Source organism: Pristiophorus japonicus, chromosome 12, assembly GCF_044704955.1.
Source record: "Pristiophorus japonicus isolate sPriJap1 chromosome 12, sPriJap1.hap1, whole genome shotgun sequence".
NCBI lineage: Eukaryota > Metazoa > Chordata > Chondrichthyes > Pristiophoridae > Pristiophorus > Pristiophorus japonicus.
The window spans coordinates 23,508,806-23,531,781 of NC_091988.1; the positions used below are offsets into that span (position 1 = coordinate 23,508,806).

The 22,976-nt window shown below is 45.5% G+C and overlaps 1 protein-coding gene across 1 annotated transcript in view; it reads left to right on the top strand.

The window, feature by feature from the left end:
- Positions 1-21,973, top strand: part of LOC139276696 (cadherin-related family member 3-like) — a 113,786-nt gene extending 91,813 nt beyond the window's left edge. The window contains exons 15-20 of the mRNA XM_070894663.1: positions 3,643-3,878; positions 5,253-5,458; positions 6,861-6,880; positions 6,993-7,024; positions 9,540-9,588; positions 21,846-21,973. Of these exons, the coding sequence (XP_070750764.1) occupies positions 3,643-3,878; positions 5,253-5,458; positions 6,861-6,880; positions 6,993-7,024; positions 9,540-9,588; positions 21,846-21,973 (671 nt within the window). The remainder of the gene's footprint in view (positions 1-3,642; positions 3,879-5,252; positions 5,459-6,860; positions 6,881-6,992; positions 7,025-9,539; positions 9,589-21,845) is intronic.
- Positions 21,974-22,976: the final 1,003 nt, after the last annotated feature.

Below are 22,976 nucleotides of genomic sequence, written 5' to 3' on the forward strand. Positions count from 1 at the left end.
ATGGGGAGGCGGTCCACTGGGAAATAAGAAAGCATGGGAAGGGTGAAGTGAGTGTTGGTTCTTCGACAGAGTGAACTGCTTTGCAGTTGCTACCAGGTAAAAGCAGAACGCTATTAGTGCCTATACAAGGGCAGCGGCAACAGGTGAATGCATGACTGGAATGAGAAGAAGAGTTGGTGCAGTGTCCCCTTGTGATTGGAGGAGAAATGTGTGGTGTGGGAGGCAGTGCTGGAGGGGTAGAAGTCCAGTAGACAGGTTTAATGCAGAAGAATAGAGATAGGAAGACCACATGCTCACCCTTGCCATCTGGGTAAGGTTGTTGAAGTGCTTCCATCACTGAACCCACATCCTGCAGCTGATGGTGTTTGAGTTATTTGGGAAAGTTCCTGCAATCTGAGGGGAATGGGACCTGCTTGCGTGCTCAGCTGCTCTGCTGCACCTCCACCCCTGTATCAGAGGAGCTAGGTGCTCTTGCCTGAGAGATAGAATCACAGAATGGTTACAGCACGGAAGGGGTCCATTTGGCCCATCGATCCCGTGCCGCCTCTCAGCTAGTCCCACTCCCCCCCCCCTTTCCCTGTAGCCCTGCAATTTTTTTCCTTCAGCTACTTATCCAACTCCCTTTTGAAAGATAAGATTGAGTCTGGCTCCACCACCCTTTCAGGCAGTGCATTCCAGATCCCAACCACTCGCTGCATCAAAAGGTTTTTTCCACATTGCCTTTGTTTCTTTTGCCAATCACCTTAAATCTGAGTCCTCTGGTTCTCGACCATCCTGTCAATGGGAACAGTTTCCCTCTATCTACTCTGTCCAGAACACCTCGATCAAATCTCCTCTCAATCTTCTCTGCTCCAAGGAGAACAACCCCAGCTTCTCCAGTCTATCAACGTAACTGAAATCCCTCATTCCTGGAATCATTCTCGGAAATCTTTTCTGCACCATCTCCAAGGCCTTCACATCCTTCCTAAAATGTGGTGCCCAAAATTGGACACAGTACTCCAGTTGGGGCCGAAAAAACATTTTATACAGGTTCATCATAATCTCCATACTTTTGTACTCTATACCTCTATTTATGAAGCCCAGGATCCTGTAAGCCTTTTTAACCGCCTTCTCAACCTGCCCTGCCACCCTCAATGATTTGTGCACACATATCCCCAGGTCTCTCTGTTCGTGCACCCCCTTTAGGATTGTACCATTAAGGATTGTACCATTCTCTTCATTCTTTGTACCAACATTTATCACTTCACATTTTCCTGCGTTAAATTTCATCTGCCACGTGTCCACCCATTTCACCAGCCTGTCTATGTCTTCCTGAAGTCTATCACTATCTTCCTCACTGTTCCCTATACTTCCAAGTTTTGTGTCATCTGCAAATTTTGAAATTGTGTCCTGTACACCCACGACCAAGACATTAATATATATCAAGAAAAGCAGTGGTCCTAGAACCGACCCCTGGGGAACACCACTGTATACCTTCCTCCAGTCCGAAAAACAGCCGTTCACCATTACTCTGTTTCCTATCACTTAGCCAATTTTGGATCCATGCTGCCACTGCCTATTTTATTCCATGTGCTTCAACTTTGCTGGCAAGCCTATTATGTGGCACTTTATGAAACGCCTTTTGGAAATTCATGTACACGACATCAACCGAATTACTCACATCAACCCTCTCTGTTTCCTCATCAAAAAACTTGATCAAGTTGGTTAAACACGATTTGCCTTTAACAAATCCGTGCTGTCTTTCCTTAATTAATCCACACCTATCCAAGTGACTGTTAATTTTGTCCCTGATCACTGTTTCTAAAAGCTTCCCCACTACCAAGGTTAAACTGACTGGCCCGAAGTTGCTGGGATTATCTTTACACTGTTTTTTGAACAATGATATAACATTTTCAATTCTCCAGTCCTTTGGCATCACCCCCGTATCAAAGGAGGATTGGAATATTATGGCCAGTACCTCCGCGATTTCTCTATTCTTTTAGCATCCCATGTGCAATCCATCCACTCACGGTGATTTATTGACTTTAAAGGCAGCCAGCCTTTTTAATACCACTTCTTTATAAATTTTTATCCTATCAAGTGTCTCTGCAATCTCCTCCTTCACTATGTCTATGGCAGCATCTCCTTCCTTGGTGAAGACGGATGCAAATTACTCGTTTAGTACCTCAGCCATACTCTCTGCCACCAAGCATAGGTCTCCCTTTTTTGTCCCTAATCAGCCCCACCCCTCCTCTTACTATCCTTTTACTATTTATGTGCCTATCGAATACTTTTGGAATACCTTTTATGTTGGCTGCCATTCTATTCTCATACCCTCTCTTTGCCCCTCTTATTTGTTTTTTCACTGCTCCTCTGACCTTTCTATATATAGCCTGATTCTCAGATATATTTGCAACCTGACATCTGTCATATGTGCTCTTTTTCTGCTTCATCATATTCTCTATCTGTTTCGGCATCCAGGGAGCCCTGACTTTAGTTGTCCTGCCTTTCCCCCTTGTGGGATTGTATCTCAACTATACCTGAACTATTTCCTCTTTAAAGGCAGCCCTTTGTTCTATTACATGTTGATGAATCCTCCTGGTTCCAGCATTGAGTTAAACTGAGTAGAATCACACCTTGCTTTAAGAGGTACAATTACTCTTTAAATAGGTGGCGGGTCTACAAATGGGCTGGTTACGCCCGTCATCTCTGGAAAGATGTGGGCAGCCACCCCAATGAGGCCCACCAATCAAAATGGTGCAGGCCTCAGACAAATGGCATTGGACAGCTAGATCGCCTGATGTTCAAACCAGCTCTCATTTGTCCGAATAAGGCAAGAGGGAATTCCCAAGCCAGCCCTTGTGAGGGGCTATAGCCACTGCTGCATACATTTGTCCTGTCCCCTATTGAGCCATTCTGGATAACAATTAGAAAGGCCAAAGATAGTTTGCTGGGCCTCATAGACTCTACAGATCGAACTCATTGCCTGTTAGGCTTACCTACCAGGGAATTAATCTGCCCAGCAATATATAGGCTGGTGCAACTGATGGCGTTGAGCTGCAAACTAACAACTTAGTCCTAATGCTTTGCTAAGAGCAATGCCTCATCCATAAAAGACTCACCATGTGATCTGAAAGACCTGATGTGCCCTGGTCAAACCCCAGGGATCATTCCCACATTCCCTGAACCCACCAAGCACCATGTGGTTCTAATATGTACTGTTTATCAATTACCATGATGCACTAATAATCCCTTTGTAATCATCATGTGACAAACTTTATAGCGACTTTGTAAACTACTTTGTATGAACTTAGAACACAGAAACTTTGAGTGCCTTTAAGATGAGTGTCGGAATACTAAAATATTCCAAATGTGACCATTTTGTTCCATTTACTTTTTTTCTATTGAATAGATCAGTCAGTTCTGAATGAAAAAGTCATACTGTGTCAAAATTATATAATTTTATCAAGCTAATAGACTCCAGTTAGTTTATTGCAATGAGCTACCCTTATTTGAAATGAATCCTGCACATCCATATCTTGTTTGTAACGTTGTTTCTTTTACTATTTTCAGCATTAAAAATTTCCACTTTGATGAAAATTATATTAATCTGCCATTTCACTTCGCAGCATGTTACCTCATTCCAAATCATTTTATTTACAGGAAATGTGAACAATCACTTTGCTTTTGACCCTATCCGTGGATCTAATACTCCGAAGCTGATAATCAAAGCTCCATTTGACTTTGAGCGAAAAGCCGACTTTCAGCAGCGGTATCATCTCATAGTCAACATCATTGATGACAATATTAAGAACGTTAAGCCAAGGACAGGAACTGTAGTGATTGACATTACTGTGGTTCAGACAAGAACAACCACTCCAACAACAACATCCTTTTATGTGAGCGTTTTATTTAATAATACAGCATATTATCAGTTAATCTTCCAAATGATACCACAAAGCATTACAATAATAGCAGACAATTAAACATGACAGAAATAAATTAGTTGGGGAACAGTCAGACTTTTATCTAACTTTTGTTGCACTTGTTTAACTGCTAGTTCAAATGTGAATTAAAATGTTTCGTGAATAACTTCCTTAACTGCCTGTTGTAGTATGGAGTCACACAGACGAGGAATATCCCAGGTTCAATTCACGGGATCTGTGCTGAGTTAGTTAGTCTCAGTTGAGCATAGCAGTTGGGGTGATACTACTGACCTCATACCTCTCAGCAAGGAAGGGGAAAGATCGGTCGGAGATCCCACTGACGCGATTCGATCCTCCGCTTGGGAGTGATGTCGGAGAAGTGGAGAGGGTGGAAGTCCTGCCCGCTGCAAGGATGTATCCTTAACTCCCGGAGAGTTTCCAGGATCAGGGTCATTTGAGTAATTTCCATGGGCTCTCCAGCCAGTGCCAAGAAGTGCATTTGGAGGCAGGGGTCAGGTGGGGTGGTGGGATAGAGCTTGGCAACATCATCATCATCATAGGCAGCCCCTCAGAGTCGAGCAAGACTTGCTTCCACTCCTAAATGAGCTCTTTGGTGGCTGAACAGTCCAACACGAGAGCCACAGACTCTGTCACGGGTGGGACAGACATTCGTCGGGGGAAGGGGGGAGTGGCACTGATTTACCACATGCTCCTTCCGCTGCCTGCACCTGACCTCTTCATGCTCGCAGCGTTGAGATTCGAAGAGCTCAGCGCCCTCCCAGATGCACTTTCTCCACCTCGGGCGGTCTTTGGCCAAGGACTCCCAGGTGTCAGTGGTGATTGTTGCATTTCACCAGGGAGGGTTGGCAACAGCAGGCCTCAGGGCCCACCTGCAACATAGAGTGGGCAGTGTCCTTTGTGTTGCCAGTTCAAAAAAAAGTTTTCAATAATTACAAAAAAGGCACCTATAAAGTTGCGCGTTCAAGGCTCCATCCCTGGATCGCCTCCAACCTCCACTCCACCCCACCCCACCTTCCAGCGGCTCTGCATGGGAGCCGTCCTCCTCAACTGGTGAGCTACAGCAGGGTGCCCATTCGACTCAGGCCTCGAGCTGTCACAGATTAGCATGGAGCAGAGTCCCTCCTCCAACCCTGCGCTCGTTATGGATGCAAAATGAATTTCTCCCCCTAGTCGTTTTAACTTACGTAGTGACCTACACTACAGTATTGGTCCTTCACCTAGTTCTGAGTAAAAGAGGCAGAAGCTCGCAATTAAATTGCACATTCATGAATTCATTTTATCTCATAACAAACTCATGGCATTGAATTTCCTGTCTCATTTAAACAGAAGAGAAAAGGATTGACCATCATTAACACTGCCGTGAATACTTACAATCGAGCTGACTGGTATGTCCCCTTTATTGCTACGCTGCTGGCAATCCTATTGGCCTTCCTCTTTGCCCTGGCACTTTACCTTATCTTGAAGTACACTAAATGCGCAGAAAGCTGCCAGAAGGCATGTACCAAAAAGCCGAAACCACCACCACCAAAAAAGTAAGTCCATAATTAAATATGGTGACGTAATTGTAGGTTTGAGATATCGGCCCAGAAATCCCGGTCGGCTGCTTCCCGCGGGCAATCGAGGGTAAAAGTTAAAAAAGATGTGCACCTACCTGTTCCTGCTGCACCCACACGAGTTCCCGGTCTTGAGGCCTCCACTGACTACACGTTGCAGCACGTGCATATCAGGACGTGCGCAGGGCTGGAGCTGCAGTCACGTGGCTCTGGGTAGCCAATCAAGGTAAAGTATGTTCTCATTCATAATAATGCGAGCTCCGTAAGTTGGAGTTCCCATTATGATGAATGAGAACCCCTCCCCAAACACACAAAACTCTAATAAAAACTAGAAAAAATACACCACATATTTTTATTAATTTAAATTAAAGTTATTTATGTATTATTAAAAAAATATAGTTCCGATTTTTAAAAAAGTTTTTAAAATTATGGTTTAAAATAAACTTATCATAGTGGGGAGGGTTTTTAACATAATTTGTTTTTAAGATTTTATTTTATAATGTTTTTGTGTATTTTAAAACTCTTATGCCTATAAAAGTAGGCTATGCGCAGAGATTTTTTTACAAAAGTACCTGGTGGGAGGCCTTCTCTTCCTGCGCTTCAGAGCAAGCCCCAGTCCTCGAGGTTCGCATGAAGAAGGTGGAGTCACGTGTGACTGGACAACCAATCACGGTACAGTATTCTGATTGATAGTAAGGAGAACTCCATTTCTCCGAGTTCTTATTACTCTCAAAGAGAGAAAAAAAAACACATTAAACACAACATAAAAAAATAAAAAAATCACTTCACATAATTAAAATTAATTATAATTAAAGTTAATTAAATGTTTTAGAAAAAAAATATTTTTTGGATTTTTTTTTAAGTGTTTTAACAGGATTTAAAATAAATTTACCTTAGTGGACAGGGTTTTTAACATAAAAATGTGTATTTAAATATTATTTTTATAGTTTTAAAACTCTTACGCTGGTAAAAGTAGGCTACTTTTATCAGGCGCAAGAGTTTTAAGGACATTCGCTGGGCAAGAGTTAGGCAAATAGCACAATCTCGCCCGCGCGAATGTCCTGGCTGTGGGGATGTGGAGGATCTATCAAGCCAAAACTTGACTGATCGGAAAAGCCGTTTTTTGGCGTATGCACATTGCGCGCCGAAAACCGGTTTGGCGGAGCCTCGCGGGTCCGTACGTATTCCATACGGACACGGCGAGGCCGGAATTTTAGCCCCATTAAATTTATTTTGTTTTTCGTCGCCATCAATAATCAATTTTAACTGAAATGTTCTATAGTTAACTTGCTAGAAATCTATAAAAATAGGAGAAAAGAATGTTGATGTTTTGTGATATTTCCCTTTTAATTAACGTTCTGTTGTCTTCCTACTTTTGTAGAGTGAAGATTTACCTACCAGGTGGGTATGATTGTCTCTTTGATTAAAATGAATTCCCAAAATCAAAATACAAACAACCCTACTTTATGATGCAAAATGATTTTTGATAAACTTATTTTCTTTTTAAAAACAGAACCTAAGAAAGAAAAAGTAGAAGTTGTAACGGTAAGTGTTAATTTTACCAGCAGGGCAGAATGTTGCCCTTTTGTATAAAAGTGTTGATTTTACATAATCGTTCAGTTAGCAGGAAGCCTGGCCTGTGAGGAACCCAGATCCAGGAATCGGATGTATGCTCCCCACGAACTTTCTCCATTAAACATAATGATGAGGGAGCATGCCTGTGATTGCCTGATATGTGTTCCAGGTGGGTAAGGGTCCCTGCTGGAAGCGTAATTTCATACTCCTAAGGTTCACGAGGTTGATTCCTGAGATGAGGGGGTTTGGCTTATGAAGAAAGGTTGAGCAGGTTGGGCCTATACTCATTGGAGTTTAGAAGAATGAGAGGTGATCTTATTGAAACATACAAGATACTGAGGGGGCTCGACAAGGTAAATGCAGAGAGGATGTTTCCACTCGTGGGGGAATCTAGAACTAGGGTACATAGTTTCAGAATAAGGGGTTGCCCATTTAGAACTGAGATGAGGAGAAATTTCTTCTCTCAGAGGGTTGTAAATCTGTGGAATTCTCTGCCCCAGAGAGCTGTGGAGGCTGTGTCAGTGAATATATTTAAGGTGGAGACAGACAGATTTTTGAACGATAATGGAGTAAAGGGTTATGGGGAGCGGGCAGAGAAGTGGAGCTGAGTCCATGATCAGATCAGCCAAATGGCTTACTCCTGTTCCTATTTCTTATGTTTTTATGTTCTAATATTGTAATGGGCAGTAACTACTGCAGTAAAAAGTCCTGCAAAACACCATATCCAGTTCACATATGTAATGGAAAGCTGGACATGGAGGCACAGAGAGATATTCCTTCTATGTCCTTTCATCTCAGGAGACTGGGGGCGGCTGAAATTCACCCTCCTGAAGATGCCCCTTACCGCCGGAAAGCAGCGGTCACGTGGTGGTGTCGAATGGCCACCGCTCGCGAAATTCTCCCGGGTGCTTTTTATGGCAGTCCCCATTTCTGCTCCGCTGATTCCAACACCTCAAGTGCGTCATCAAAGCACGCACCACCGATCTCCCGCACCTCAACCTAAATTCAGGGGAAAAATTCTTTGGTCCGCCGAGCGGTGCCCCTGACAGATTTTTCTGTCGGTGCACTGTGTTGGCTGTGTGTGTGACATGGCTGTGCATCAGCCATTCAAGGGGAGGGCGCACTGCCGCGGCCGCCATTTTATTATTTTTGTTGGCTGACTGCCGGGTCGCCCCGACAGTTATGCTCCCGGGTTCGGCCGGGCCACCAACAGGCAGCCTGGCACTCCCTCTTGGGTGCCAGGCTGCTGGCCCGGCTCAAACCCTCCCTGGTGGCCCAGTGGACTGAACTAAAATAATCGCAGAGTTCGCAGCGTCCCTCCCCTTTAAGTGAAGGGGAGAGACGTGTTGACGCACACGCGTCATGACATCATCAGCGCTGTGCTGATGACTGACAGTGGCGGAGACTCTGTCCCGCCCCCTCTTCCACCCCTCTCGTGTGCTCATCACCGCACTACCACTACCCCCATTATGACCGACTTCCGGTCTGCTCAAATAAAAATGATAAAGAGCTGAATTTCACGCAGGAGGCCATCTCACCCACCACGGTGGTGAAAACACATCAAAAGCGGAAGGTGCGACCCGTTTCGGCGGATCTGAATTTCTACCCCTGGGTTTGTGTCCAGCCAGTCTACTTGTGAAATGACTCCTCAAAATTACCAATCAGCACTCAATCAGCAATCTCGCTCAGAAAGGCCACAAGAGTGGCTAGTGGGGGATGATGTCACACTGGTGCAGTAGATACCATTCAGAGGTTGGCATTAAGGCACATTGTTCGGGCAAATTAAAGGGATCTTTACTTTGCATCTAGCAATGTTGATCTGGGAGTACTTGAGACTGATGCAGGGTGCCCAAAGTGCAAAGTGTTTCACTTACAAACACAGACATCCCTCATCTTGATTAGAACCAAAATAAAATGATAAAAATCTCTCGCTTGCAATGGGTGATTTTCTAATATTGTAGATAACTAATCACATCTGTTGTTATAGTGTTAAAGCAAAAATGCAAAGTCTGCATCTCACATACTTGTGTTGCTACAGGTTTAATATTTGGTGCAGGGTGATTCTTCCCAGCAACTAAAACATTCCCAGCAGCCATCATGGTGGTGTTTGTTCCAGTTAGACTGCTTGGTTGACACTGACGCAGCAGTTAAATCTTGCACATTGCACAAATAATAAATAATTTCTCAGCAATTAGCACTGGGTGTTGCCTGGAAGAGTTGGCCTCATGGTGCTAAAATGTGGAAATGACTTTTTAAACTACTGTCTTTACATTCTTAATGTAGAAAAGAGATCGTTATCTTGTCAACTCTGTTCTAACATTAGAAATTCCTCCAGCAGCTGGAAGCTGGTGATCACAACTCTCTGAATATGTTTTAACAGCAGTTTGAAAGGGACTGCATAATAAAAGCAAGTACATGTTACCAACATTTTAATCTGACTATATCCAATCAATTTGACTTATATGTAATTGTCCATTCCTCACAGGAAATAACTAAATATGATACGGTTTTCAATGGAGTAGCAGTCGATCCAGGTAATGTATATTTTTTCAAGTGGAGAGAGACAAGTCACATTAGGTTAAAAGTTCTGCAGAGCCTCACAGTTAATTTCACGACTCCCAAGTTTGAATCTTACCTTTCCAGCGTATCCTAGGGTGAATTTCTATGTGCAACATCTGGGGAAAGGGAGGCAAACTGACTTAGGGATATGGTCCTTTCCCACGTTACTCAAGTGTACTTCGTGGCTGGTCAGAGAAGCCGTGGCTTTTACAACGTTCATGGATATATCCGTGGATTGTCTTTCACTCTGGACTGATGAGCAGAGAATAGATATGGGACAGGACAGGACAATAATTGGAGAGGAGAGACTTTTTACAGTGAGGATAAGTAATAGTTACTTTTCAACAAGTCCCCTAAAGTGGCACCCTATAAGCGTAATTCTTAATCTATTCTGTATGTGGGACCTCCAGGGAATATTGACATGTTCCAAAATATGCCTGCATATGTTGACGTACTCTCCTATCTCAGCTACTAGAAGGGTGCCATAATTGCAGAAAACATGTTTCATTAACATATAGCAGCTGAAACAACATGCTAATATATCATTAAGATCTAACCACCACACACATTTAGATCTTAACCATCACTCTCATTTTCTCTCAGACCTCCTCTTTAAAAGTTGAGGTTGCCTTTAGGAAATGTCAAGAGTTACTGAATTTCCCCCCCCCCCCCTCCACCCCATGCCAAATTACTGCCAATGAGGAGCTAGATTTGTGCTGGTAGCTGGTTTGCAAATTTAAATGAGGCCCGACTTCCAGTGTAATTGGGCAAGTACTGTGATTGTTGCACCCACTGCCCACTTGATATACACGCCAAACCAAAATCAAGGGCCTACATTTCAAAAGTAATTCATGAGGTGTAGTGTGCTTTGTAATGTTTTGAGGATGTGAAAGTTGCTACATTAATGCAAATTATTTATTTTATTTTAACTTGGTACCACAATGTGCATCAGCCATGTTTGACATTAGAAACATTTTTCAATGGCAGAGCTAAATTTCAACTTCAAGTATTATGGGGTCGAAATTCAGTTGCAAACACCTGCTGATAATGCCGGTGTGGTGTGGACTCGTGCTCGCTGCTGTTCACGCCTGACGCGAAATTCGGTGGTCATTTTTTAAGGACGTTAAAACGTAATGTGCCGCCAGCTAAAGCCATGGAAGTCATGATGTCAGTATGTGTGCAACACCTCCTTGGCGCTCTTCTCGCCACATTGACTTTTGCCGCCTCAGTTAACGGCTGGCATCGGATTGCACAAGGCGCAGAAACGAATCGGGGGCTTTATTTAAAGGGGGCTCAGAGGTCTCGGTCAGTGCTGCGTTTGATGCACGCACAAGAGAGTAGGGTGTTGGCGTCGTACTGCTGTTGACTCATCAGATTCAGTACTAGTTTTCTCGGACACATTGGGTTCCAACTCGGGAAAATTTGAAAGTTACATTTCGCTGTGACCTGTGCCAAGTGATGGGGGCAATGATCGCACACCGCGTCGTCCTGCGGTGCCGACATGAAAGGCGCCGGCTGCAGAGACAGCTTACGGCAAATGTGGATCCTCCCCAGAGGAGATATCTCAGATGGCAGGGCAGGAGGCCATACAGACGCAGGGTTTACTGCGCGCATTACTCTTATCTTGAGATGTCCGGGGAGCAGTGCTTCAGAAGGCTGAGGTTCCGCAAGGAGGTGGTGACGGAGCTTTGCAACCTTCTGCAGACATACCTGGCAGCTGACATCAGCACCAGGACCTCGCTGTCAGTGGCAGTGGCAGTGACAGTAGCACTCAACTTCTATGTTACCGGCTCCTTCCAGTCTCCTGTAGGTGAAACTAGAAACATAGAAAATAGGTGCAGGAGTAGGCCATTCGACCCTTCGAGCCTGTACCACCATTCAATAAGATCATGGCTGATCTTTCACCTCAGTACCCCATTGCTACTTTCTCTCCTTACCCCTTGATCCCTTTAGCCGTAAGGGCCACATCTAACTCCCTTTTGAATATATCTAACAAACTGGCCTCAACAACTTTCTGTGGCAGAGAATTCCACAGGTTCACAATTCTCTGAGTGAAGAAGTTTCTCCTCATCTCAGTCCTAAATGGCTTACCCCTTATCCTTAGCCTGTGACCCCTGGTTCTGGACTTCCCCAACATCGGGAACATTTTTCCTGCATCTAACCTGTCCAGTCCCATCAGAATTTTATATGTTTCTATGAGATCCCCTTTCATTCTTCTAAATTTCAGTGAATATAAGCCTAGTCGATCCAGTCTTTCTTCATATGTCAGTCCTGCCATCCCGGGAATTAGTCTAGTGAACCTTCGCTGCACTCCCTCAAAAGCAAGAATGTCCTTCCTCAGATTAGGAGATCAAAACTGCACACAATATTCAAGGTGTGGTCTCACCAAGACCCTGTACAACTGAAGTAAGACCTCCCTGCTCCTATACTCAAATCCCCTCGCTATGAAGGCCAGCATGCCATTTGCATTCTTTACTGCCTGCTGTACCTTCAATGACTGATGTACCATGACACCCAGGTCTCATTGCACCTCCCCTTTTCCTAATCTGCCACCATTCAGATAATATTCTGCCTTTCTGTTTTTGCCACCAAAGTGGATAACCTCACACTTACCCAGATTATACTGCATCTGCCATGCATTTGCCCACTCACCGAACCTGTCCAAGTCCCCCTGCAGCCTCCTAGCATCCTTCTCGCAGCTTACATTGCCACCCAGCTTAGTGTCATCTGTAAACTTGGAGATATTACATTTAATTCCTTCGTCTAAATCATTAATGTATATTGTAAATAGCTGGGGTCCCAGCACTGAACCCTGCAGCACCCCACTAGTCACTGACTGCCATTCTGAAAAGGACCTGTTATTTCCCACTCTTTGCTTCCTGTCTGCTAACCAGTTCTCTATCCATGTCAATACATTACCTCCAATGCCATGTGCCTTAATTTTGCACACTAATCTCCTGCGTGGGACCTTGTCAAAAGCCTTTTGAAAGTCCAAATGCACCACATCCACTGGTTCTCCCTTATCCAATCTACTAGTTACATCCTCAAAAAACTCTAAAAGATTTGTCAAGCATGATTTTCCTTTCATAAATCCATGCTGACTTAGACCGATCCTGTCACTGCTTTCCAAATGCGCTGCTATTACATCTTTAATAATTGATTCCAGCATTTTCCCCACTACCGATGTCAGGCTAACCGGTCTATAAATCACTGTTTTCTCTCTCCCTCCTTTTTTAAAAAGTGGGGTTACATTAGCTACCCTCCAATCCATAGGAACTGAACCAGAGTCCATGGAATGTTGGAAAATGACCACCAATGCATCTACTATTTCTAGGGCCACTTCCTTCAATACTCTGCGATGCAGACTATCAGGCCCTGGGGATTTATTGGCCTTCAGTCCCTTCAATTTCCTTAACACCATTTCCTCACTAATAAGGATTTCCCTCAATTCCCCCTTCTCGCTCGACCCTCGGTCTCCTAGTATTTTCGGGAGGTTATTCGTGTCTTCCTTAGTGAAGATAGAACCAAAGTAGTTGTTCAATTGGTCTGCCATTTCCTTGTTCCCCATTATGATATATGCAACATCTCGCAGTTTGCAGTACATTGCTGCATTCCCCAGGTGACTGACACTTTCTACAGCAAACGAATGGATTGCATCAAGTTCACCATATCCAGGGAAGACCAGGATGAGCACACCCAGGGCTTTGCCAGGAGAGTGGGCTTCCCCAGGGTTTAGCGAGCCATTGATTGTATGCATCTGGCATTGAGGGCCCGTCCCTACAATGGAGAGGTCTTTTGGAATCGCAAGGGATTCCACTCCTGCAATGTACAGCTGGTCTGCGATCACAGGGAGATGATCCTCGCTGTCAATGCCCGATATCCTGCCAGCTGTCACGGTGCCTACATCCTGCAGGAGAGCACTGTGCCACAGCTCTTCAAGCCACCGCATGAAGGCCGTAGCTGGCTCCTGGGCAACAAAGGATATGGTGTGGCACCCTGGCTGATGACACCCCTCCACAATCCCACCACCCCTGCCAAGCAGCGCTACAACACCAGCCATACCACAGCCCGGGCGATTATTGAGCAAACTATCGGGGTTCTGAAGCAGCATTTGCGCAGCCTTGACCGTTCTGGAGAGGCATTTCAGTACACACCTGATAGTGTCTCCATGTTTACCATTGTCTGCTGCATGCTGCATAACCTGACTATTATGAGGAGCCAGCCATTGCCACCATGGATGGATGATCCACCTCAGGAGGACGACGGCGATGATTAAAAAGTAGAACCTCAAAAGTAGTAATCTCGGGATTGCTACCAGTGCCACGTGCTAGTCAGAGTAGGAATCGCAGGTACCAGAGGGTTGGAAAGCAGCTAATGTAACGCCTCTGTTTAAAAAAGGGGGCAGACAAAAGGCAGGTAACTATAGGCCGGTTAGTTTAATATCTGTAGTGGGGAAAATGCTTGAAACTATCATTAAGGAAGAAATAGCGGGGCATCTAGATAGAAATAGTGCAATTAAGCAGACGCAACATGGATTCATGAAGGGGAAATCATGTTTAACTAATTTACTGGAATTCTTTGAGGATATAATGAGCATGGTGGATAGAGGTGTACTGATGGATGTGGTGTATTTAGATTTCCAAAAGGCATTCGATAAGGTGCCACACAAAAGATTACTGCAGAAGATAGCGGTACGCGGAGTCAGAGGAAATGTATTAGCATGGATAGAGAATTGGTTGGCGATCAGAAAGCAGAGAGTCGGGATAAATGGGTCCTTTTCGGGTTGGAAATCGGTGGTTAGTGGTGTGCCACAGGGATCGATGCTGGGACCACAACTGTTTATAATATACATAGAAGACCTGGAAGAGGGGACAGAGTGTAGTGTAACAAAATTTGCAGATGACACTAAGATTAGTGGGAAAGCGAGTTGTGTAGAGGACACAGAGAGGCTGCAAAGAGATTTGGATAGGTTAAGCGAATGGACTAAGGTTTGGCAGATGGAATACAATGTCGGAAAGTGTGAGGTCATCCACCTTGGGAGAAAAAAACAGTAAAAGGGAATATTATTTGAATGGGGAGAAATTACAACATGCTGCGGTGCAGAGGGACCTGGGGGTCCTTGTGCATGAATCCCAAAAAGTTAGTTTGCAGGTGCAGCAGGTAGTCAGGAAGGCGAATGGAATGTTGGCCTTCATTGTGAGAGGGATGGAGTACAAAAGCAGGGAGGTCCTGCTGCAACTGTATAGGGTATTGGTAAGGCCGCACCTGGAGTACTGCGTGCAGTTTTGGTCACCTTACATAAGGAAGGATATACTGGCTTTGGAGGGGGTACAGACACGATTCATTAGGCTGATTCCGGAGATGAGGGGGTTACCTTATGATGATAGATTGAGTAGACTGGGTCTTTACTCGTTGGAGTTCAGAAGGATGAGGGGTGATCTTATAGCAACATTTAAAATCATGAAAGGGATAGACAAGATAGAGGCAGAGAGGTTGTTTCCACTGGTAGGGGAGACTAGAACTAGGGGGCACAGCCTCAAAATACAGGGGAGCCAATTTAAAACCGAGTTGAGAAGGAATTTCTTCTCCCAGAGGGTTGTGAATCTGTGGAATTCTCTGCCCAAGGAAGCAGTTGAGGCTAGCTCATTGAATGTATTCAAGTCACAGATCGCTAGATTTTTAACCAATAAGGGAATTAAGGGTTACGGGGAGAGGGCAGGTAAGTGGAGCCGAGTCCACGGCCAGATCAGCCATGATCTTATTGAATGGCGGAGCAGGCTCGAGGGGCTAGATTGCCTACTCCTGTTCCTAATTCTTATGTTCTGATGTTCTTTTGAGGAGCCTCACCGATGGAGGAGGCAGCCTGACACTGCTGTGGCTGGAAGGGCTGCTCATCAGAGACTCATCGCTTATCGATTCCAGTGAATAAGTCTTGACATGTCGAATGGCCAGCCTACACACTAGACCCACTAAGGAAGACACGAATAACCTCCCGAAAATACTAGAGGACCGAGGGTCTAGCGAGAAGGGGGAACTGAGGGAAATCCTTAGGAAATGGTGTTAGGGAAATTTAAGGGACGGAAGGCCGATAAATCCCCAGGTCCTGATAGTCTGCATCCCAGAGTACTTAAGGAAGTGGCCCTAGAAATAGTAGATGCATTGGTGGTCATTTTCCAACATTCCATGGACTCTGGTTCAGTTCCTATGTGTAGCGATGTGTTGAGTTGATGCCCATGTGTGTAGCCTCTGTCTTTAATAATCATTGCATAATCATGTGAACAATCCAAACTTGCTTTATTTCAAACATAAATCATGTGTGCTGAAAACAAGCACAAGACAACTACTTCATCCCCAACACATCACATAGAAACATAGAAATATAGAAATTTACAACGCAGAAGGAGGTCATTTCGACCCGTCGTGTCCACGCCGGCCAACAAAAGCCACACGGCCCTCAGTCAGCAGTCCTGAAGGTGACATATAAACCTATGAACAATAGTGGACAGGTAAAGAGCACCCAGCCCAACCAGTCCACCCCGCACAACTGCGGCACCCCTTACACTGAAACATTCTACACTCCACCCCAACTGGAGCCATGTGATCTTCTGGGAGAGGCAAAAACCAGATAAAAACCCAGGCCAACTGGGAAAAAAAAATTCTGGTAAAATCCCTCTTCAACCCATTCAGGCAATCGAAACTAGTCCAGGAGATCACCCTGGCTGTATTCGATTCCCTGCAGTACTTACCATCGAAACTGCGCCAGCCACCAAGAGGTTATCCAGTCTAATCCCAATTACCAGCTCTAGGTCCGTAACCCTGCAGGTTACGACACTTTAAGTGCCTATCCAAGCACTTTTCAATGTGGTGAGGGTTTCTGCATCCAGGCAGGGAGTTCCAGACAACCCTCTACGTGAAGAATACCCCCCCTCAAATCCCCTCTGAACCTTCCACCAACCACCTTAAAACTATGCCCCCTCGTAATAGACCCTTCCACCAATGGAAATAGGCCCTTGCTATCCACTATATCCAGGCCCCTTAAAATTTTGTACACCTCAATGAGGTCTCCTCTCAACCTCCTCTGTTCCATTGAGAACAAACCCAGCCTATCTAATCTGCCCTCATAACTAAGATTCTCCATTCCATGAAGCATTCTAGTAAATCTCCTCTGCACCCTCTCTAGTGCAATCACGTCCTTCCTGTAATACGGTGACCAGAACTGCATGCAGTACTCCAGCTGTGGTCTAACCGAAGTATTATACAATTTAAGCATAACCTCCCTGCTCTTATATTCTATGCCTCGGCCAATAAAGGCAAGCATTCCATATGCCTTCTTAACCACCTTATCCATCTGGCCTGTTACTTTCAGGGATCTGTGGACAAGCACTCCAAGGTCCCTTTGTTCATCTACACTATTAAGTGGCCTACCGTTTAATGTGTATACCCTTTCCTTATTAGCCCTCCCAAAGTGCATTACCTCACACTTCTCCGAATTAAATTCCATTTGCCGCTGCTCTGCCCACCTGAACAGTAGGTTGAGATCCTCCTGCAGTCCACGACTTTCCTCTTCATTATCAACCACACAGCCAATTTTAGTGTCATCTGCAAACTTCTTAATCCTACTCCCTATATTCCAATCTAAATCATTGATATATATACCATAAAAAAAGGGACCCAGTACTGAGTCCTGCAATACCCCACTGGAAGCATCCTTCCAGTCACAAAAACATCCATCAACCATTACCCTTTGCTTCCTATCTCTAAGCCAATTTTGGATCCAACTTGACACTTTGCCCTGGATCCCATGGGCTTTAACCTTTGTGACCAGTCTACCATGTGGGACCTTATCAAAAGCTTTGCTAAAGTCCATATAAAGTCCGTATGCACTACCCTCATTGATCCTCTTGGTTACCTCCTCAAAAAATTCAATCAGGTTAGTCAATTTTCCTTTAACAAATCCGTGCTGACTGTCCCTAATTAATCTTTGTCTTTCCAAATGTAGATTTATCCTGCCTTTCAGGATTTTTCCCAATAATTTTTCCACCACTGAAGTTAGGCTGACAGGCCTGTAATTATTTGGCCTATCCCTTTCTCCCTTCTTAAACAAAGGTACCACATTAGCAATCCTCCAGTCCTCCGGCACCATGCCCAAATCCAAAGAGGACTAGAAAAATGATGGTCAAGGCCTCTGCTATTTCCTCTTTTACTTCGCTCAACAGCCTGGGATGCATTTCATTCGGGCCTGGGGACTTATCTACTTTCAAAATTGCTAAACCCCTTAATACCTCCTCTCTCACATACCCACAAAACCCCTTCATACATTCTCAGAGACATCCAAGTGCAATTATTAACATAAGTTCATTTTCTAACAAGGTAGCCATCCCCGGTGGCTACTAAACAATTGTTTCATCGTTCATCCATGTGCAACAATTTATATGAGCTCACATTATAATAAGCTACCCATTTCTGGTGACTATCAAACATGTGTTTGGTGGGTCATACAAGTGCTACTAGTTATAAAAGCTCATGGGACTGAAATTGCCCTTCTCCTTAAGGCCTGTTACCACCACAAATAGGCGGCCACGCTGTGGAGTGGAGTGGCCATCACCTTTTCGGCGGTGCGACTTCCCTTAAAGGGTAGGGCGCTCTGCCGCCGCCGCCATGTTCTTTTTTTGTTGGCCGTCTGCCATGTTGGCCTGAGAATTAAGCCCCCAGGTTCGGCCAGGCCGTCAACTGCCAGCCTGGCACCCCCTCTTGGGTGCCAGGCCGCTGGCCCGGCCGAAACCCTCCTTGGTGGCCCAGTGGGCCAAAGTTTTAAAATTGCAGAGGCTTTCCCCTTTAAGTGAAGGGGAGAGCCGTGGTGACGCGCCGCCATGATGATGTCATTGTGGCAGTCACTCCGCACCGCCCCTCAGATGTTGCCACTGCCACATATCCGCTCCATATGTGTTGTCACCACTCCCATTAAGAGCAACTAACGGATCCAAGGAAAAAAAAACCAACAAAGAGCGAAATGTCGCTCAAGAGGTGACCTGAACTACAGCTGCGGTAAAAACCATTGAAACAGGGTGTGTGCGCCCCATTTCGGAGGGGGGGGGAATTTCTACCCTCATATCTTAACAAGGTCAGCATATGTGGCCACCTTCCCACAGGTCTTTACTATGTCTGTGAGAGGGCTTTACCACCCCTTCCCTTCTCCCCCATCCCACGCCTACTGCTCCTCCTCAATGGGGTCTCAGGGCCTTCAGCAAGGCTGGTAGTCGGTGGCTGACTTGGAGCCGGAGCCACACCTGATGGCTTAGCAGGATGTCCCCGACCAGCTTGGGCTCTGGAAGACCCGGCTGGAAACTGCATCACCTCAGCATGGGCGGCAGCACTCTGTTGTGGATGGATTGCAAAAACGGCAACTGTGGAGTTGGAATTATGTTGTGCTGAGAAATGACATCACGTTCAATTGGCCCAATAGGCTGCTACCCCCCCGGGAAGAGCAGCATCACCATCTGCAGCAAATTGGGTGAGGTCAGATTGCTGCCCTGGTTCAGCAAGGTTTGGTCCCCGTTAAACTGATGGGGCCCCAGACAGGATGGCAAGGGTCAGTGCGTCCGTTGAATCTACTTGCCTCTGCATCAAGAGTGATTGCAACTCCAGCACAGTACAGAGCTGACTCAGAACACCACGCACTGATGACATTTGAGTAGGTAGGCCTACAATAGCATTGGCCTGGTGTTCAATGGTCACTGCAATGTCAGCCATAGTCCATGCCACCATGTCTGGGACCCCATGGTCACTGTTTGCATCCAGCATCTATTGGTATCTACCAAGGATGGGCTCGGTGCGCTGTTGAGAGGCATAAGCAATAGTTGAGGTGGACTCCTCCATCCTCACAGCAAGTGCGTAAAGAATCTGGGGCACCCTTGCTACTGCACCCAGTAGATCACTGTGCAACTGCAGGGATTGTCTCGGGACAAACTCTAGGTCGGGGTCATCGTCAGACTGCTGCTGAGCATCACTCAGGCGTGCACTCACCCTCCGGGGAGCTGGCCCCCAGGCTTCCCCTCCCCCGTGCCTTGCTGGAGGCCACTGGGTCCCAGAGCATCACCCACCTCCACCTCCCCCACCACCCCTTGGTCAGCACCGCTGCTGGCCCCACTCTCAGACAGCGCAGCCTCCTGCGTGAGGTCGAAGGAGGTGTCGTCCTTCTGCTGCTCCTCCTCCTCCTCCTCGTCATCGCCACCATCTGCGCCTGTGGAAGGCACCCGAGAAGGTCCCGGTGGATCTGGCTGATCATCTGAAAGCACAAACACAGAATGGCGGTTATCTGCAGAAATGGGGCCAGGAGCGGGAAAGGCATTCCTGAATGCCAGTCTCATGGAAATAGCTGCATGTTGATGATGTGAGGGCCAAGTGTCCTGCAGGTCGCTGCAGAGGAACTCAAACATATCGTCACTGTCCCGAGGGGTCGGCCGCACCCACTGCCATCGCATCAAATTGCAAGCCCATCAGGGCAGCTATCCGTTCCTCCAACGGAGTGAGCACTTGGAGTTCTGGCTGCCCTCCACCAGTCGCATTTGCTCCCGTCTATTGTGTGCGAACTTCGATTAGAACACTAAAGAGGAAGTCGGATAAGAGGAGACCTTTTATCGGTGAGTCCCAAGTGCCTTACATACTTTAGTACATTTTACTCTATGACAGTCTTTGCAGTTAGATGTAAGTACCATTCACGGCATGGACTTGCTGTGGCAATGCTTGAATTAGGGGGCCAGGACCTAACAGTAATGGGGAGAAAATGAAGACTGAGGAGTTAACAACATGAGGGGTGGGTCTGCAGAACCGAGTAGTAAGGTTAACACTGCATGCAGGCCCTTGCAGTGGGTGAGGCTACAAATGGGAACCCTGACTGTGGCCTCACCCACTTAGAGCATGGATTCCGAAAAACTACATTGAGCTGAGAGTGCACATCGAGGTCAGAGCATAGCATGTTGAAGTTTGAAATTAAAGATACTCACCCTCACGAGCCGCGTCAGGTCATTGCACTTTTTTCTGCTTTGCATCATTGTCCTTGGCACCGTGACACTCGCAGACACTTGCTCTGCTATTTTCCTCGGGAAGTTTGGGGTTGGGCTCTCCTCAGCACCTGCCGATGCCTCTCCAGTGTATCAAGGAGTGCATCCAGTGTGGCGTCCGCGAACCGGTGGGCACGAGCTGCTGCTGCAAGGTTTGTCGTGCTCACGGTCTGAGTGAGTGCGTAGGAAGGGAATATACCCACGAGGCTTTGAGGCGCCCAATCAACGCCTCATTCAATCCAGGTGGTGCCACTATATCTATGGCGCAGCTCCAAATGCTGCCTAGCTCCCGGATGTTGAGCCCACATTTAACGGCCCACTTAGCGCTGTATAGCGCTTCCAGGTAAGTGTGCAACGCCATTTAATGTTACTGTCCACTCTTTAGGTAGCAAAACTGAATTTCGCGTTTGGGGTCCGCGCCTGACGCCTGGCTTAAAAAATTTCTCTCATGCGGCGACATCGCCTCAAAATGGAGATGCCGAATTCCAACCGGTATAAGCCTAGACGTGAAAGATGCCGGAGGTTGTGCCATTGCCTCCCATGTTCTATGGCTGGACCTTGTTCAGGGCATAGTGCTTGTGGCATACACACTGTGGACATAGGCTTAATATGAGGTGTCTTCCTAAGATGTGACAATTTCTTACACTTCTGATTCCATTATTTATCGATCAGCCACCTCTTGCCCACTGGCTGCACGTTCAGCTTCAAATATAGTTACCGTCCTCTATTGCACCTCTTCTTGCAAAATATTCAAACTATCAGCAGCAAAGGTGCCGTTTTGCTCACGTTCCCTTGCCAACTGCTCTTCCATGCAGCTAAAGCAAGCAGCTATGTTAAAATGGTGCAGCAGCCCTTTAAGAACCGTCACTCTCATGATTCTCTGCCCCCTTGCATTCATTGCACTTACGGGAAACATGTGGGGATCAGATTCAAATTACTGTTAGAAGCTGATATCATTGAATCCAGCTAGGACAATTGTAAGAGCACAGCGATCTTGCTTCTAATGATACTGGGATTACTGAATTGGCCCTCGTGTCTCATCGGAGGCTGCCTCGAATTTTGACTTTTTGCTCATTCCTAATGCACAGTCCACGGAACCTCTGAGTATTAATTCAGATATGTTTCTACACCTGCTGTAATGCCTGAGTAATGATTTCCTCATTGAAAACCAGTCACAGGGAGGTGGTACGAGTATAACAGTGCAACAGGAGCAAGGAAATGGAAGGAAGAAAATGAGCCGAATGAGAAAAATACTGCGCCAAAAAAACCCGAGCCTGAGAAACACCCGCCTCCAAAATAAAGAGGAATTATTTCAAGGAATAAGAAAGGAATATTTTAAAAAGATGTGTATCCTCCTAGTTAATCAATATTTGCTCACTTGTAAAATCTGCACAATTCTGTTGAGCAATTTACAAATTGAATTAATATGTACATGTGGCATTTTGTTCAGTGACATTTTTAATTGGAAACAGAAATGGATCTTGAAATGTGATTAACATCACTGATGTATCATAATTTGCACCCAATGTATTGCATGAAACTTTAATCAACAGCCCACAAAAATATTTTATTATAATACTCTAAATCTATTAAAACTCCATGAAATGTAAAAGACTTCTTTGCAATTAATCACAAAATTAATACTTAAAATGCTTTTATGGAGCAATGAAAATAATGAATAAATAATTTTTTTAAATTCTTGTCATTAACTTGATTTAATTCAATTATTTACCCATTTGCAAAGCCTGTGCTTTTGTTGGATCAAGTCTTAACCGTAGAACCTGTTTCCTTTTTTTGCAAATGATCACAGTAGAGATTTGGTTTAAATGTGCTGCTTGTATTGGAGCTAAGTATTTCAAATCCCCTCAAACCAGTTCTATTAGAATGCTTTATTCCCAGATGATGTTCTGTTTTGGAGATATTCATGAATTGCCGGCAGGAACGAAAAAACACAAATATTACATAGAACTGATTCTGCAACCTAGCTCTCTCAGTGGGGAGCCTCAATCACAGGGATCACGTCATGGGGTCACAGGGGTAGAAACCGCAATGTATCTCGCTCGTTTTGGGGATCCAAAACGAGAGCCACCACGTTGAATTCAGACGTGCGATGTTACGCACCATAAAAGCGCGAGAAGTGTGCGCGACGCCATGTTGGTCCAGGTGCTTGATAGGCGTCCATGGAACAAATTCAGTCAACATTTAAACGTTATAAACCACGTCCCGCAGCTGAATCGGGGCCTTTTTGACTGACCTGTTGTGTATTTCCAACATTTTCTATTTTTTTTATTTCAGGGTTCCAT